General features: G+C 37.0%; 1 protein-coding gene across 2 annotated transcripts in view; it reads right to left on the bottom strand.

The window, feature by feature from the left end:
- LOC127836508 (telomerase-binding protein EST1A-like) overlaps positions 1-17,371 on the bottom strand; it is a 48,016-nt gene extending 30,645 nt beyond the window's left edge. Inside the window, exons 1-11 of one of the 2 annotated variants that reach the window (XM_052363156.1) lie at positions 16,538-17,371; positions 16,076-16,211; positions 13,827-14,003; positions 11,601-11,784; positions 7,588-7,811; positions 6,794-6,872; positions 5,692-5,802; positions 4,898-4,912; positions 3,517-3,693; positions 2,363-2,424; positions 1,661-1,800 (exon numbers count right to left, since the gene is read on the bottom strand). In XM_052363156.1, the coding sequence (XP_052219116.1) occupies positions 1,661-1,800; positions 2,363-2,424; positions 3,517-3,693; positions 4,898-4,912; positions 5,692-5,802; positions 6,794-6,872; positions 7,588-7,811; positions 11,601-11,784; positions 13,827-14,003; positions 16,076-16,211; positions 16,538-17,363 (2,131 nt within the window). In that variant the 5' untranslated portion in view covers positions 17,364-17,371. The remainder of the gene's footprint in view (positions 1-1,660; positions 1,801-2,362; positions 2,425-3,516; positions 3,694-4,897; positions 4,913-5,691; positions 5,803-6,793; positions 6,873-7,587; positions 7,812-11,600; positions 11,785-13,826; positions 14,004-16,075; positions 16,212-16,537) is intronic. The other variant, XM_052363163.1, reaches the window with a different exon arrangement.
- Positions 17,372-18,980: the final 1,609 nt, after the last annotated feature.

Below are 18,980 nucleotides of genomic sequence, written 5' to 3'. Positions count from 1 at the left end.
GAAAGCAATAGCTTTGAAACTTACGGAATAAAATGGACCTAAACACAAAACTTAACCAAAATTTTCAATTTTCTAAGTATAAAAAGGGCACATAATTCTGTAAAAATGCACGCCAGAGTTATCTAACTTTGCCTTCCCAGTCCCCTCATGATAGTTAGTAAGTGTACCAAGTTTGAATGCAATAGCATTGATTCTTTCTGAGAAAAGTGGACCTAAACGCAAAACTTAACCAAAATTTTCAATTTTCTAAGTATAAAAAGGGCACATAATTCTGTCAAATTGCACGCCAGAGTTATCTAACTTTGCCTGCCCAGTCCTCTCATGATAGTAAGTAAGTGTACCAAGTTTGAATGCAATAGCATGGATACTTTCTGAGAAAAGTGGACCTAAACGCAAAACTTAACCGGACGCCGACGCCGACGCCAAGGTGATGACAATAGCTCATAATTTTTTTTCAAAAAATAAATGAGCTAAAAACAACATATTGTATTAACTAGCATATCTAAATCAAACAAACATAAACATCTTCGTTCAAACATATATAATTAAGGTCAAATGGGTGGAAAAAAACACCATTTTCAATCCAGAAATATTTTAATTAGTCAAGATATAGTGTAATGTGAACTACTGAAGTGAAGTAACTATTACAAAAATATCTCGGATAAGCGACAACAAAAGAAATTGTCGGAAATGACATTCGGAAAATGACCGATGTCGGATTAAAAAATGTATAAATAATCGTTGGTACTTGAATTCATGGTTCAGCGGACCAACAAAATCCACGAAAATTGGTACCACACGAAATGTAATGGTTTTACAGTAGCTAGTTCACAACCTTGCTGCTTTATGTACTCATATGAAGCAGGCTCTTGACCAGACTGTCCAATGGCTAGTCACATGGTACATTAAATCAGAAAGGCAACTAAATAGCTAGTTCACAACCTTACCTGAAGAAGGCTCCTGACCAGACTGTCCAATGGCTAGTCACATGGTACATTAAATAAGAAAGGCCACTAAATAGCTAGTTCACAACCTGACTGCTTTATGTACTCATATGCTCAAAGTATTTATGAAGAATTATACAGCAACCAAGACACAAAAACACTGCCATCAAGACAAATGTCTACATTGGTTATTTAAAAGATAACATATTTCATAGCAATTCCTTGGTAAAATATAAGGTATGAAAAGAAAAGAAAAATATAGAAACTATTTAAATATTGAAATTTATTCACAGGTGAGGTTTAACTTGTAGCGTTTTCTCATTTGAGGGAATTGTTCAACAAGGTTGGAGAAATGATTTTCAATGAGCAATAAATTTCAAAGCACCAGAGGGCTAATTGTAAAACAAACTATGCAATCACAAGCCAAGACAAGCTTTACAGTTAATATGTATTAAGTATGAGTGGAAAGCATTTTCAGTGAATGTGACCTTGACCATATGTAATCACAATCAAGACCTCAATATTTGAAATTTAATTAAAATATTTCTTCTTTTCTTTTTGCAATTTATTGGCCAGAAAACTCCGTTTAAGACAAACAGTTGCCCCTATCCCAACAACCAGCCTCGTGATGAACAACATAGCCCTATCAAATAAAAAACTAAAACATCACATTTAAATGAATGATTTTCTTTTTGACCACATTGCTAAAGACTTGCCTTTGAGCGCTGTATTGTCGATGGCGAACATATTCATGGCCATGAGCTGCAGCAAACGCTGGGGCCCAATAGCACCGGCCTTGAGTAGGGCCCTGAACTCATGCAGCATCTGCCCACAAATGTCTGGGAACATTTCCATGCTGAAGATGTAAAAATCTACGGTGAATAAACATGACAACCCTTGCTCATTAAAGTAAAATTTCTCTTTTTAGGTATCCTAAAACATTTTTTTGCAAAATTTGTAATTTCATAATCAGATGTTGATTAAAAGTTATGGTTGAGTAATGATGTCATGTTTTATATCATATTTGTTCATTCTATAAATGTATATTTATTTACTGACTGTTTTGAGATTGAAAGTGTAACATACCATTATGATTTCCTTTATTTATTACAATTCAAAATAGCCATTGAGTCAGAATAAAATTAAAATAAATAAGCATTCAATAAGAATGCCCTTCTGTGGAGGAATTATACAGCATTTGAGTATATTTGGAATACTTTTGCAATAATACATTTCACTACAATCATCTAAATGGATTTCAATATAAACAGCACATTATTTATATAATAACCTCCCTCCTAATAATTAAAATCATATCTAGAATTTCAAAGAAGAACTATATGTATAATTAAAACTTAAAAGATTTCTAAAATTTAACCATAAAAATATATCTCTTAATTAAAATATATCTTTCTTACCCTATTTTTGTGAAGAGCTTTCCCTGAACATTCAGGAAGCTTACTACAAAACGTTTATTTAACTGCAAAAGAAATAAATGGCATCAATATAAATCAGAATGTAAGCAGCAAAAGAGACATTCCACAATGTTTTCAAATATATTATAAATATCCTAAACAAATCTTAAACAAGAGATGTGTTTGTCAGAAACGCAATGCCCCCTATTGCTCTGCTTTGATTTTTTTAAAAAAATTTTGACCTTTGACCTTGAAGGATGACCTTGACCTTGAACTTTCACCACTCAAAATGTACAGCTTCATGAGAACGCCGCTTTGAAATAATCTTTTTTTTTATTTTTTTGACCTTTGACCTTCAAGGATGACCTTGACCTTGAACTTCCACCACTCAAAATGTGCAGCTCCATAAAAACGCCACTTTGATTTATTTTTTTGACCTTTGACCTTGAAGGATGACCTTGACCTTGAACTTCCACCACTCAAAATGTGCAGCTTCATGAGATACACATGTATGCCAAATATCAAGTTGCTATCTTCAATATTGCAAAAGTTATGACCAATGTTAAAGTTTTTTTTTCGGACAGACTGACATACTGACTGACATACTGACGGACAGTTCAACTGCTATATGCAACCCTACCAGGGGCATAACAACAGTAAGAACATACTCATTTTCAACTCAGGTGATAAACATTTTGAAAAGCACAGCAAAAATATTGATGGTATGCAATTAATTTTCTCCTTACGATTTCAGGTATTTCGCATAGCAAAGAATATGCAAAAACAACACCATAAGTTTCTAACAACACACAAATACACCCACTATTTGTTTTTTTTTAACAAGAAACTGATAAGCTGCAATCTCAAAAATTTCACAGACCCATAGAGGGGATAATATTTAATGCCCCTGCGCCATCCTTAAAATGGCTGGGGCATAAGCTGATGTACAACATTCCAAATTTAAATAACACTGACCTATCTAATATACCCATCATATATTAGATTGCATTAAAGCCTTATTGAGGCATTCTCAAGACCCTTTCCTTGATAGATGCAGTACTTGGCGCCTTTTGTGAAAATCTTGAGAATAATCCCAAAGTGGGGATCCAACCTGGGACCTTCTGATCACTAGGTGAACAATTTCTGCACACATTTACCTGGATTGTATCCAGTTTACTAAGATCATCCCCGTAGCTGTCATCCACCTGCGACGTGCTGCTGGTTCCGTCATTTTTCACCCAGATCTCGACGCGATGCTCTCGCAGGTTCCGACTCTGGCGCAGTGATTCCTGCTTCTTTTTCTCCTCGTATCTTTTTTGTTCAGACACCTCAGCCTTTATTATAAGATGTTTGACTTGACAGATATGGCAAAAATAACTAATGGAATGTAGAAATGCTTGATAAAAAAAATAACGCCAACATTTTTTTATCTTTTTTTTTTAACATACCGTCCAAAACACTCACTTGAAAGATGGGAGAGGAATAAAAATAAGAACAACATGGCCCTAGATTGCTGAACTGTGTAAGATATGGCCAATTTCAAAACCAGAATATAATTTGAACAATTTTAGTAGAGGACTTCAACCTAATTCACATACCAAATAAATATTTGATGTCCACATTTTTGACATGACGTAAAAAAAACTACTTAAGAGTGGGCGAAGACATGATGTTACATGCCAAACATTACACCTTCTTGACTTTCGTTTCATAGATTTTTATAATTTAACAATGTAAATCTAGATAAAGTATGTGACTCACTGGTGTGGCCAGTTTTTACCCCAGTGCTATGATTTAAACAATTTTTAAACGACTGACTTGAACAATATTCATCGATGACCACAAGAAAATGTTTCACATCCAATATGAAACCCCTAACCCTTGCAGTTTATAAGACGATTTATATAAACTAATTTATAATATATGTCTATGTTAATCATGTAAGCACTGGTACATGGTCTGTTTTGACCGCAATGACATGATTTCAATCAGCTTTGTACAGAACCTCTATTTGATATTTCATACCAGATATAAAAGCTTGGGGACTTGCGGTTTCAGAGATGTCTTGTCAAGTTTTTTTTTATATTGTTTTTATCGGAACTATATAATTATTAATAATAAATCGGCCTACCCATGAGTATGGAAAAAAATTAAGGCAGGGGAATATTTAAGCGATATTACATGCCAAGTATTAAATACGTGATGCTTGTTATAAAATGTTGCAATAATTTTTTTATGGCTTAAATTTATAAAGTAGTCATTGATTTTGAGTGTTAATGGATGTTTAAAGAAAATTCCAAGTTTTACTCTACAGAATATTTATGTGACATTTTGAAATACCGCTAGTAACTTTTTTTAAAGCAATAATTTTGTGAGAATAAAGAATCTTAGAGTCTTATTTGATGAATAAATGTGTTAACAGCTAAAATTAAATCATAATAGTTTGTTCTATATTTAAAATTAAAATAAAATCCAAACAAAAAAATTGAACATCAAAAAACAAAAAGAAACTGAAAATAAAACCATCAAAAATCATACCATGTATTTGAGGTACTGAAATAAATAGTGAACTGAACAAAGTTGCTTGATACATGTATGTACATTACTTGCAAATTTCGAAATGAACATACAAGTAGTCATTGCACATTTTTTAAATATTACTTGTTGCTTGAACATACACACAGTTGTTTTTTAATACCTAACACTGATAAAATGAAGAAGTTAATCCTAACAAAATTCCATGTAACAAAACAATATTATTATAAGTGAATGCAGTTCTTAATGGATACAATTTGATTCTGGTAAACATAACCAACTGAACAATTCCCTAGACTGTGATATGACAAGGGTGTTATCTCCGATAGACAAACAAACATGATAAACAAACTACTACAAAGCTATACACCACACCAGCTACAAGGTAAACCATTACTACAGTACTTTTTTCTACACAGAAGGCTAATTGTTGGATATCTGGATTATGCTCATGAGTACCGCCATCCCAGACCAGCCTGTGCAATCCAGACTCGCTATTAAAGGATGGCAGTGGATTTAGGGTTTTAGATTGGAGTCTTTGATCCACAAAACACCATTAAAGCAAAATGAAGATTCCAGCCTTAGCCTATGAAGGTAGCCCAAGCTTTCCCAGATTACACTGTATAAGTACACAGTCAGACCGGTTTAGCAGTGACTGTGATGACATTAATGTATCTGTATTCATAAAATATTACACCTATTAATACACAAAATGAAGCATTTAAAAGAGAAAAAAACAGCCAAAAAAATGAATACACAGCACTTTAAAATGCTAACAAGTAAATGTAAGTTCTTACCTTCTTTCGAGCCTCATTGAAGAGTGTCATTAGACCCTCCCTGGCTGTCAGGAAGGGGTTGCTAGACGCCAGACTGCGCATGTAGTAGTAAACTGCATCCAACTTGTGCTTCTGCAAGTGCAAGAAATCTGGCTCAACCACTGTATGCAACCGATTAATACTTATTTGATTCTCGAATGGCAAAACAATGATTATATAAATCTATTTACATTGTGTCTTTATTGAAGACTTAAGATTTGTTAAATTGGTTATAAAAAGGTGTGTTAATAAATGTGTCTTGTTCTGAGAAAAATGGGCATAATGCATGTGCGTAAAGTGTCGTCCCAGATTAGCCTGTGCAGTCTGCACAGGCAAATCAGGGATGAAACTTTCCGTTTAAACTAGATTTCTGGTAAAAAAGTGACTTCCTTTAAACGAAAAATACCATTAAAGCGGAAAGTGTTCTCCCTGATTAGCCTGTGCAGACTGCACATGCTAATCTGGGATGACGCTTTACGCACATGCATTATGCCCTATTTTCCCAGAAAGCAACTCAAATCTGTTTAAAAAGTGCCTACTCAGAAGGTCTTCATTTTGTTAGAATATGATGAAATTGCCTTCATGGAAGACAAGAGTGCATTTTGTAAATGTTCATAACAGGCTTCCGTAGGGAACATTATTTTCTTAAGCTGACAAACTGCAATATTTATCTTCAATTCAATGAACATTTATTGCCATACTTGTATAACATCTATTAAAGGCCAATAGATTTGTTGATATACATGCTGCAAGGCAACATTAGCTGTCCATTCAAACAAAAATAGTAAAAACTCAGAGCCAAAATGGAAATGGCTATGTGAAAACAGCATAAAACCAGAACAGCCTGCATGAAACTCGCAATCTGTTCAGGGTTTATGCTGTTTGCTGCTCATCAGTATAAAATAAGATTTGGAGATGAAGCCTTAAAAACTTGAATCTAGTAAGATAGGTCTTAGATTAAATATAGCTTTCTAAGGGACTTCAAATGCATGACAATACATATCTAAGTGGTAAAGGGTTAAAGTAAGGTTGCCATGATAGCACATAAAGTTTTCAAATCTCCTTGAACAAACTGGCCAAATACCGTGTAGAGAGCCAGTATGGCCAATTGGTTGTAGGGCCGACCATTTTTGGGAGCAATCTGCTGGGCCTTCAGGTACCAACTGAAAACATATCAGTCAGGCTGTGGAAAAACAGGGTTTAATAAATGTCTATAAAGTAATGTCCTTGATTAGCCTAGGCAGTGAACACAACCTAATCAGGGACTACACTTTTTGCTTTAATGTTCTTTTTTGTTTAAAGGAAGTAAAAGACTTACTTAAACAATCCAGAAAGTGTTGCTGTATTAATAAGTCTCATTCATAGTGGGGTTATTGATGGTTTATACTTCCCTAAGTGGGGTTATTGATGGTTTATACTTCCCTAAGTGGGGTTATTGATGGTTTATACTTCCCTAAGTGGGGTTATTGATGGTTTATACTTCCCTAAGTGGGGTTATTGATGGTTTATACTTCCCTAAGTGGGGTTATTGATGGTTTATACTTCCCTAAGTGGGGTTATTGATGGTTTATACTTCCCTAACACTATACAGACATAATTTTGAACAGAATAAACTGAATTAAAATGATGATGCATGATTAAATATATGATAGCTGGTCAGTTTATGAATTGTAGAACCAAATACTCACATCAATTACTTAATTATTAAGGAATAGTGTGCATACTGCTGGTTAAGTAAATTGTTTCATCATGTCAAATTGTTCAATACAAACTCTGATAATCTTTTAACAGAAAAATTATTGAATATCAAAGCATGGTACTGTTTAAAAAAATCTGATTAAATCAATGTACATATCTGACTCCAGCATACTAACATACTTTCTAGCTTTGGCGTAATTGATCTTTCCCGAGTCGTTGTTTTGCTCCTTGTAGCGTGCAATGTCCCCAAGACATATAAAGCACCTCTGTACACTGAGCAGAGCCAGAACGAGGTTACGACTGCGGTTTTCTGGTGGCAGCTGCTCTGGGTCAAGGAAAGGCTCTAAGTCAAACTTGCATGTGCTCTGAAGCTTGGAGATCAGACCCTCGTAAAATGTGGTACCCTGCACAAATGATAAACATGTTTATTTACAAAGTGAAATGGTAACACAGGTGTGATATTGCTTATGTGAAAATAAAAGACATCATTGCTCAAACTTATCAAAATATTTACATAGCTCTATAAATATTTCCAACATTAAATAAGGTTTGCAAAAATCACAAAAAAATATATTGCAGCTTTCAGTTTTCTGACTTATTTGTTTGAAAAACATAATCAGAATGCTTGTTACCACTTCCATTCAAACAAAAGATTTGAAGATGTAAATATATGTGTTTAATCCTGATTTTTGTTTGACAAACTAGGCAGGCTACCTTCAATATCACACATTAAGACATGCGATTATACTAGATAATAAGACATGAACTAACAACTCTCAAAGTAGTAACAACAAGATGCGTTTGTGAAAACCATATATTTGACCTTTTACCTTGAAGGATGACCTTGACCTTTAACCACTCAAAATGTGCAGCTCCATGAGATACACATGCATGCCAAATATCATTGCTATCTTCAATATTGCAAAAGTTATGGCCAATGTTAAAGTTTGACGCAAAAAAAAACAGCAAACCAACAAACAGACAGGTATATACTCATTGTATGAAAATACTTCAAAGAAAATGAGCTTTCTTGGACGTATAGCGTGACATAAATATGTTATGACTCTGGTTGACTATCGATACAGGGTTGGCTTCAGCGTACAGGTATGTCAATAGTATAATAACTGTACGCTGAAGTTTCTTTTGCTACGTCCCGAGTAGACTGAACGCTATTTTGCAAAACCTGTTTTCCGCGACACACATTAACTGTGCATATTTCTAATGTGAAAATACTGAGCTCAGGCCGGGGATTAAACCCACGACCTCCAAAGTGGTAGTCAGACACTAAAACCGCGTCGCTAAAGAGCTAGCCCAACAGCAAGGTTGTTGGAAGTGACCTTATTTCACTACACTCCTCCCCCTTTTAATGTTTCAAGGCCCGGACACGCCCGCTACACCATGGGGGGGTCAAGGGGGGGAGGAGAGGGGGTCAGGTCGTTGGGGGGGGGGCGGGGGGGGGGGGGGGAGTCAGGTAGTCGTTGGGGTGGGGGGTCAGGTGTGGGGGAGGGGGTTGGGGGGTCGGTGGGGGAGGGTCAGGGGGGGGGTCGGGGGGTCGTTGGGGGGGTTGGGGTGGGGGTGGTTGTGGGCAGGGGGTGGGGGGATCGGGTATAGTTTTATTTATATATATTATTTATATAGCTTCGATTTATTTAACAAAAATATATACGTGGGCAGGTCAGATAACTATGTCCATTCAAAGGTTATTAGTTCCCATGACATTGTTTTTTCGACCATAGACCTTGAAGGATGATGTTCACCTTGAAATTTTAGCACTCAAAATGTGCAGCTCCATGAGATACACATGCATGCCAAATATCAAGTTGCTATGTTAAATATTGAAAAAGTTATGGCCAATGACAATAGCTCGGGTTTTGTCTGAAAACAGCTGAGCTAAAAATGTGTTTGTCAGAAACACTATGTCCCCTTCTGCCCCACTTTGAATTTTTTTGTTTGTTTGACCTTTGACCTTGAAGGATTACCTTGACCTTTCACCACTCAAAATGTGCGGCTTCATGAGATACACATGCATGCCAAATATCAAGTTGGTATCTTCAATATTGCCAAAGTATTCATAAAATGAGCGATTTTGGCCACATATACTTGACCTCTGACCTTAAAGGATGACCTTGGCCTTTCACCACTCAAAATGTGCGGCTCCATGAGATGCACCAGGGGTGTGATTGAGGCAAAGTCAGAGGGGAGGAAAATTCTGACGACTGATTTTGACTACGCAAATGGCGCACATAACGCAATGACAAACCTGAAAACAGACATTAAAATAAACAACTTCTTGAACTTCATAACAATATTTCTTTATAAAAACCTGTTAAACTTCAAATTTAACATACTGAGGATGCAAAGTAAACAGTTAAGTATTTATTATGATCAATAGCAGCAGTTTTTCAATGTATTGAGTTACAGTTAATGGGCTAAATATAAACAAACACACTTGAGTGTTCTTCTTGTGTTAATGATGTATTAACTGAGTTAAATTAATATATTTAATTTGTGTACCTTTCAATATCTTGCATTTCACATCTTCACTCAGTTCAATGCTATTTCAGTTAACTAAACAGTTATGACAAACATAATAAAGCAGAATATGCTTATGAATCTGATTATACACAGACCCACAGACAAATAAATCAAATCATGTTTGTCTATTTCCATGTTCGAACGATACTCTTCTAAATTGTTTTACTTCGCGAGTAGACTAAACTCCAATTTGCAAACACTGGTTTCCGTGACACAAATTCAGTGGGCACATTTCTTAACATGTGTTGCTTGTATCTAAAACGTAGTCTTTTTTGTTGACAAACACATTTCATTATTCCTATCAGACTAGGTGATGTCAGTCGTTTATTCGATTGCTATTTGTCATTTCAACAATCTTAATATTCTCTTCACAATGGCTCCATTTGCAAACAAATCAGCTGAGCGCATTTTAAGACAACAATTTTAATTGGATGATTGGGCAACGACAGCCAATTATATCGCTCGCTTTAAAAATGCCCAGGCAGAATCTACCAGTGTAAAATGCGGAGAGATTTCGCAGGCGCGGATATTTCCGGCCGCTTATGAAATACGGCCGCAGAATCGGTGGTAGCCCCTCTCCCCCACATTTTTTTAAACTAATTTACTCAAATCTCAGAAAAGACATCCAGGAAAACCCGATCCGCGGAAATCTGCGGAAAAATCACACCCCTGTACACATGCATTCCAAATATCAAGTTGGTATCTTCAATATTGCCAAAGTATTCATAAAATTAGCGATTTGGGCCACATATATTTGACCTCTGACCTTGAAGGATGACCTTGACCTTGACCTTTCACCACTAAAAATGCGCGGCTCCATGAGATACACATGCATGCCAAATATCAAGTTGCTATCTTCAATATTGCAAGAGTATTCATAAAATGAGCGATTTTGGCCACATATATTTGACCTCTGACCTTGAAGGATGACCTTGACCATGACCTTTCACCACTCAGAATGTGCAGCTCCATGAGATACACATGCATGCCAAATATCAAGTTGCTATCTTGAATATTGAAAAAGTAATTGCAAATGTTAAAGTTGGAGCAAACAGACCAACAGACCAACGTAGAGACCAACAGACAGGGCAAAAACAATATGTCCCCCACTATAGTGGGTGGGGGACATAAAAAACAAACCGATCTGTCTTATCCACTCACTTGATTGTAATTGATAATAATGGTGATCTAGTCAGTATTATTAAGTATGTATACTGATTTTATTGTTTGGGCCTTAATTGCAAAGATGAATGTCAAGTGAAATATCACTTAATGTTTGGTGGTACAAAATATAACTCGGAAGCGAGAATTAAGTCTACATTTTTGTTAAAAATGAATCAGGTGATATGGGTTTGTTGAGAGGCTTTAAAGACATCATCAATGCATGTATCAAAGCTGGTTGGAAACATGATAGATGGAATATGAAGAATATCATTTTGGATTAACCATAAATGTCAACCTTATAAATAAGTCTAAATCCCTTGGCACTTCAATCTCAAGGTCAAAATGAGGTCATGTTATGTGGATGTGTTCATAGTGTTCATAGATCACATCTATGGAAGTATCAAAGCAAATTTGATGTCATACAAAACTTGTCATATACAGACAGAAGAACAAACAAAAGAGACATGCAAAACACCATCAAAACATTATCCTACCTCATCAAGTATATTGTGGAGCATGAAACGTGTTTCCTCGGTTCTGTCCTCAGCCAGCTGCTTGCGGATGAGTTCAACCATCTGATGGAACACAGTCTTCCACATCATCTGTTCCACCCCCTGATCACTGGACATCTCCAGGTCCAACAGGATCACACGCTCACACCTCACCATGATCTGCTGCCTGGATAACAGTCAACAAATGGGCTTAATGCCTGTGCATAAAGTGACGTCCCAGATAAGCCTGTGCAGTCCGCACCGGCTAATGAGGGACGACACTGTACGCCTATATTGGATTTTTGCTAAGAAGAGACTTCATTTAAACAAAAAATGTCATAAAAGCGGAAAGTGTCGTCCCTGATCAGCCTGATCGGAATGCACAGGCTAATATGGGACGACACTTTACGCACATGCATTAAGCCCAGTTTTCTCAGAACACGACTCATATAGTCTCAACTTATGAGACGGTTTGAACCTAAAATGCCAAAATTCTTAACATTAAAATTGGGACATTTTATTATGTTTTCTGGGATATTTGACTTCATGGTATTACCATTTAAAAATGATAATCACTTAACTCCATAATGCAAAATAAACACAAATAACCATATTTAAAGAGCACTTTAGAATTAATTAAACACAAATGTTTGCCTTTTTTAAGTGAACACTTGTAAAAGGGTTAAGAGAGTTGTAGGATATGCCTCTATTTGACATCCAACCTAGAAAGGGTTCAACCTATTGAACATAGGCAAATCATGCTAAGTGATGGAGGCAAATCATGCTAAGTGATGTGCAGGCATAAGGCACTATTATTATTAAATTATAAAAAAACAATCGGCAAACAAATTGCAATGTTGATTATTAAGACGTGAACTTACTATTTATGAAAATTAGCCCAAACATTTTTTATTTCTGTGGATTATCAACTTGCATTTGTCTGCCTTTAAATGACTTCATTGTTAAGTGTATAGACAAACGATTTTGAAGGTGGTACAATACAAAGGACAATAAGAACAAGAGCTGTCTCCATAGGATGACATATGCCCCCAAAAACGCTTTGATAGAAGTAATGAGCATTTTTCAAAACCGAAATTTTTGTGCGTACAGAAAGGCCTTGTTTATATACACATGCATACCTAATATGATGGTTGTATCTAAAGCGACATAGAAGTTATGAGCATTTTTCGAAACACAAACGCGGACCCTAAGTTCAATGTCAAGGTCAAAAGGGTCAAAATTTGTGTGCGTAGGGGAAGGCCTTGTTTATATACACATGCATACCAAATATGAAGGTTGTATCTGAAGCGACATAGAACTTATGAGCATGTTTCGAAACCTAAACGCAAAGTGTGACGGAATAACTGACGGTCCCATCACTATATGCCTTCCTTCGGGGGCATAAGGGGGGCATAAAAAAGCCATATAACAAACAAGGGCTGTTTGTAAAACATGCATGCCCCCCATATGGGCAGTCAGTTGCTATGGCAGCCACTGTGTGAATACGTTTTTTGTCACTGTGACCTTGAAAATCAATAGGGGTCATCTGCTAGTCATGATCAATGTTACTATGAAGTTTCATGATCCTAGGCATAAGCATTCTTGAGTTATCATCCGGAAACCATTTTACTGTTTCAAGTCACTGTGACCTTGACCTTTGACCTACTGACCTGATAATCAATAGGGGTCATCTGCCAGTCATGATCAATGTACCTATGAAGTTTCATGATCCTAGGCATAAGCATTCTTGAGTATCATCCGGAAACCATTTTACTATTTTGAGTCACTGTGACCTTGACCTTTGACCTAGTGACCAGAAAATCAATAGGGTCATCTGCCAGTCATGATCAACGTACCTATGGAGTTTCATGATCCTAGGCCTTAGCATTCTTTTGTTATCATCCGGAAACCATCTGGTGGACGGACCGACCGATGGACCGACTGACCGACCGATCGACTGACCGACATGTGCAAAACAATATACCCCCTCTTCTTCGAAGGGGGGCATAAAAAACATCTGGTATTTATTGCAAGCTTGTATTTCACTAATTGTCCATGTTTGATGCAACTCATGGAGCCAATATGAGCACATTTTTCTGTTTATTACCCTCCTTAAAATTAATGAGCAGAAATACTTCTGCCTGAGCCTTTATCAAAGATAATTTCAACCGGTAATGACATAAAAAAAAATCCTGCATTAAAAACAAATCCTTGGAATTGTTTACTGACCTGAGTTGGTTGATAATATTGAGTGTTTCCTCCCCGTTGAGCCTGCGAGCCAGGAGGCTGCTGAGCTGCTTATCTAAGGGCACAGCCTCACGCAGTAGGTGCTCAGCCATCATCTGGTTCTGGGACTTCCCCCTGGGCCCCATACCCATCATGGGTGCACCCTCACCCTCGTAATGCCTGTATGAGAGATAGCAGTTGGTTGCACACATATTGTGTTCGAAATAAAACAGACTTTAAAAAAATATATAACAATTTAAACAAGAGCACCGCATAAAGGGGTGCCATGCTTGCCTGCAAAAGCTTGTCAGAACTTTTTTTATTTTTAGAGGTCACAGTGACCTTGACCTTTGACCTAGTGAACCAAAATGGGTGTGGCGTGTAGTACTCATCAAGGTGCATCTACATATGAAGTTTCAAAGTTGTAGGTGAAAGCACTTTGATTTTAGAGCCAATGTAAAGGTTTTAGCACAAACGCCGGACGAAGGACGACAAGCAGGCTATGACAATACCTCGGGTTTACTCCGAAAACAGCTCGCTAACTAGAGACTTTCATAAATGTGACTAAAAACCATGCACCGCTTTGTGAGCCATGTCAAAGGGCAGATAACTCATATATGTATGTCCATGGGCAGATAACTATGGAATCTTTGTCAAATGGAAGATCACTTTAGAATATAGGGCAGATAACTTTGAAATGAATTTCAAAGGGCAGATAAATCAGGATGGTATGTACAAAGACAGATAACTTTGGAATATATTTCCAAGGGCAGATAACTTCAAAATGTATGTCCAAGGGCAGATCACTCGTGAATGTATGTCAAATGGCAGATAACTTTGGAATGTACATCAAAGAGCAGATCACTCATGAGTATTTGTCAAAGAGCAGAACTTTGGAATGTATGTCATATGGCAGATCAGTCATGAATGCATTTCCGAGGGCAGATAACTTATGAATATACGACAAAGGGCAAATAACTAATGAATGTAAGTCAAAGGGCAGATAACTCAGGAAGTTATATCCAAGGGAAGATAACTCATGAATGTTCATCAAAGGTTAGATATCTCAGCTATGTATGTCCAAGTGAAGATATCTCAGACATGAACGTCCAAGGAAAGATAACTCAGGAATGTATGTCCAAGGGAAGATATCATAGCTATGTTTGTCCAAGGGAAGATATCTCAGGAATGTATGTCCAAGGGAAGATATGTCAGCTATATATATGTCCAAGGGAAGATATGTCATATATGTATGTCCACTGGAATATATCTCAGATATGTATGTCCAAGGGAAGATAACTCAGGAATTAATGTCCAAGGGAAGATATCTCAGCTATGTATGTTCAAGGGAAGAATCTCAGGAATGTATGTCAAAGGGAAGATATCTCAGCTATGTATGTCCAAGGGAAGATATCTCAGGAATGTATGTCCAAGGATAGATATCTCAGATATGTTTATCCAAGGGAAGATATCTCAGATATGTATGGATGATTCGGCATGAAAAGAGCCTTGAGCATTTCCAATTTTAAATTTAAATTAATTTTTAAATCCATAAAAAATGAGTTTGCTCCACACAATTTCTGTGGACTGACGAAATGGGTGAAGTACTGGCAAACCGCTTTAGACATTCTTAAAAACCTCCTCCATGCAGGGGTTTAGGACATTTATCAAGATATAACATTCTTGAACAGGGCTCAACATCAATCTAAAAACCAACTTGCCCTGCCGGGCAAGTACTTAGAAAATCTACTTGCCCTGATCGTAAGCCACTTGCCCAAACATTAACTATCACATTAACTGTAAACCTCATATTTTTAAATAAAGATCAGAATAATACACCACAAAACTTTTTTTTGCACATTTAACAAAATGATTACAGCAATTAAAGTCTAATTAAAGTCTATATTTAATGCTCTTTGTTCTTTTTTGCACTTGCCTGGGCGGACAACAAGATTATAAAATAACTTGCCCGGACCCAACTTCTACTTGCCAGGGGCAATAGGACAACTGTTAATGTTGAGCCCTGTTGAATCACATAATAAGTCAAAAACTGGCAAGATATGATGAGCTCAATGAAGAAGCATCATGTTGTCATCCTTTTTGGCAAATTAATCTCAAACTAATTTAATGATGCTTTAAAAACATAAGTAAAATAGTTAATCACAATCTTTTTTTACATTTATTCTGATAAGCTTTAACCAATAAAAGCAAACCTGTTGATAGGCAAGTTTTAATGCAGTGAATGGTCTTACCCATGCTGATATGCCTCATATGACTCCTCTCCCATGTATGGATGGGGGACAGGAGCCCTAGGGTAGCCATAGAACATTGGGGGACCTGGGGTCATCATGCCAGCTATTGCGGGCATGCCGTAACCATAGCCATAACCTAAAACACAAAGCAACAACATGCAAATACATATATATCTAATATCAGTCATCATTTAAAGAACTGTGATAAATGACATTACAGATTGGCGCACAAGTCAATATACAGCCGAAAAATAAAAGACCTAAAATAACAGATAAAAGTCGTTATATATTAGTAGAATTGAATAGAATGTTTTTGCATTTCAATGTCAGGAATATTAGACATTACTTTAAGCATTTACACTAGTTTGAGACTTATTTTTTATAAGTTTATAAAGTAAAATGCTATTCAATTCTTTCATAGCCACAAACTAAAGCATGTTCACAAATGACTGCCAATCTTACCCATTGGTGGGGGTGGAAAAGGCCCATATCCTCTAGAGTACACATCAGAAGCTGGCGGTGTGCCTTCATACTGAGGGGACATGGTCGAGGACGAGAATGAGTCCGTGTCTTTGAACTCCATTCTCGGGACAGCCTCCTCTATTACAATCGGCTTGCTTGGGTTGTTGGGATCAAACAAGGTCTTCTGTCGCCCAGGTCCCGAGTTGTGTCTATCCCTGCTGTAGACATTCACAGCACTAGGCCCTGAGTGTTGGCGCTCTCTATGGTAACCATTTGAAGACCTGTCCCCATTATCGCCTCTGGCAATGTTGCTACCATGTGCATCAGTTACCCTCTGCTGATGGGAGTCTGCTTTCTGTTCTGGCTCCTGCTGACTTGGTAAATGCAACAGTCCACCTTTGTGGACATGATCATGTCGAGATGGATCATGTTCTCCATACATATCTTCCTCTTTCTGATAATCTTCATTACGCTTATGCTTGTTGTCAGATATAGGCTTAGTTTCCATGTCTTTCGCTGCTTGTCTGCCTGCTTTAACATTATCCTGCCTCTTCTCTTGCCTGTTGCCTCTACTACTGTAAAAATCACTTTTTCTGTCATCACCCCTTCGATCATCAAACTGCTCATAGTTTCCTTTCCCCCTATGAGTATTCCTTCGACTATTTGAATGTGAATTATATGTATCTTCTCTTTGATAATCCTCTCTATGTTCATTCTTTTGATACTGCGGCTGTTTGCTATTCTGCTGATGGTGCCAGCGTTTTTCATCCCTTTCCCATCTTTCTCTAGCATTATATGTCTCTTCCGCATGTTCGTGTGACCCCATTTTATCAAACCCCCTCCCCCTTCCCCCTCTCCCCCTGCCCCTTCCCCTCTCATCACCATGGAAGCCCCTTGGATTCCGGCCCTCATCGTAGCTTCCTTTTCGATACTGGTGGTCATGAAGTCTTTCTTGTTGAATTTGTTTTTCATTTGAGCTTTGCCTGCCATATTGAGGCTTTTTTCGTTGAGTACCTTCATCTACTTTCACTTCACGCCTGCCTCCGCATGTTACCTGTTATTGAAAATAAACACTGATCATTTTCTTTTAATTCAAATCATCATTATGATTTAGATCAAGATGAAACTCCTAATTCCTTAATGCTTGCTATTTTGTCAGTAAGATATACCTTCTTCTACATACAATGTAGACCGATTTCTGACATTGTTGCAAAACTTAAAAATTTTATAATGGAACTCAAGAATGACAGCATTTCAATTCAATCACTGTCATGCCATTTGTTCATATTTTTCCTTTTGCTTTCTGTTCTTAGAACTGATTTAGAATTATTCTTTAGTTTAAGACTCAAGTTTAATCCTTGCTTGGTGAATAAATTGTTAATTAATTTTCTTTGAGGTTATTTGATTAATGTGCATAATTGATTTATTTGAAGGACTACTAGTCTGAACATGATCACCTGTATGTTCATGTTTTCTATAGAGCTTCCAGGTGTCATCTTCTGTGAACCAGCACTACTTTTGCGCCTCCTGCGTCTCCTACGACGACCGTCACCACTGTAGGCACTCTGTACACTATGAACACTCTGAACGCTGTGAGCGCTTGATAGACTGGAGTCACGACTTCTTAATCCTGCAAATGCGCACCACTGGGTTTAATTATACATTAAATGTATAGCAGTTTAAAGTAAGGCTGCAAAGTTGTATAGCTTACAGTAAAATAAACACAATTTCCTTCAATACAAACTGATGCACATTTAATTAAATTAAATTATTTTTGATAAACAGGGGCTGTAAGCAGCTACAAAGGTGACTTGATGTGAAACTTGCACACAAATGTCAGATCTAAAGACACATTGTAGTTTATATAACAGTATTTATATGATCACCTAAAAGTATTTCATCTTTCACTAATTCAAACTAGGATTAATTTCTATACAAGGTTTGATGCTTAGAGTTTTGCCGGTTCTAGATTATAACCTAAAGAACCTCTGGGCCTATTGGCCTGTCTGCCCCGAGGGTCTTCAAGCTGCTTGCGTCGTGTGAATGGCAGCGTGTTGCACTTCTCTCCAGTATCCATGGATGCTGCAAGAAAGCCACTCTGGTAGCCTGGAATACTTGAGGTCATCACGTTGTCCCTGGCGTTATTGGAATTGTCCTTCAATGTCTCTTTCTGGGACAGACCAAGTTCTTGCCTTTGAAACCATTCCTTCATTTTCTGGGTTTCATCTTGTACCTGTTAAGATTAATGAGTTTGTGATTGATCATTTCATTTTTTAACATTTTAAAAGATAATATTATGAGCCATTATGGTCTGATCCAAACAAAGGTTGGTGAAGAGTATCATACGCCATGTCTGATCCAAACAAAGGTTGGTGAAGAGTATCATACGCCATTACTGTCTGATCCAAACAAAGGTTGGTGAAGAGTATCATACGCCATTACT

The sequence above is a fragment of the Dreissena polymorpha genome, chromosome 1 (genome assembly GCF_020536995.1).
Source record: "Dreissena polymorpha isolate Duluth1 chromosome 1, UMN_Dpol_1.0, whole genome shotgun sequence".
Taxonomy (NCBI): domain Eukaryota; kingdom Metazoa; phylum Mollusca; class Bivalvia; order Myida; family Dreissenidae; genus Dreissena; species Dreissena polymorpha.
Note: the sequence above shows the minus strand (reverse complement) of the source record. Positions and strands in the feature narration are given on the sequence as shown.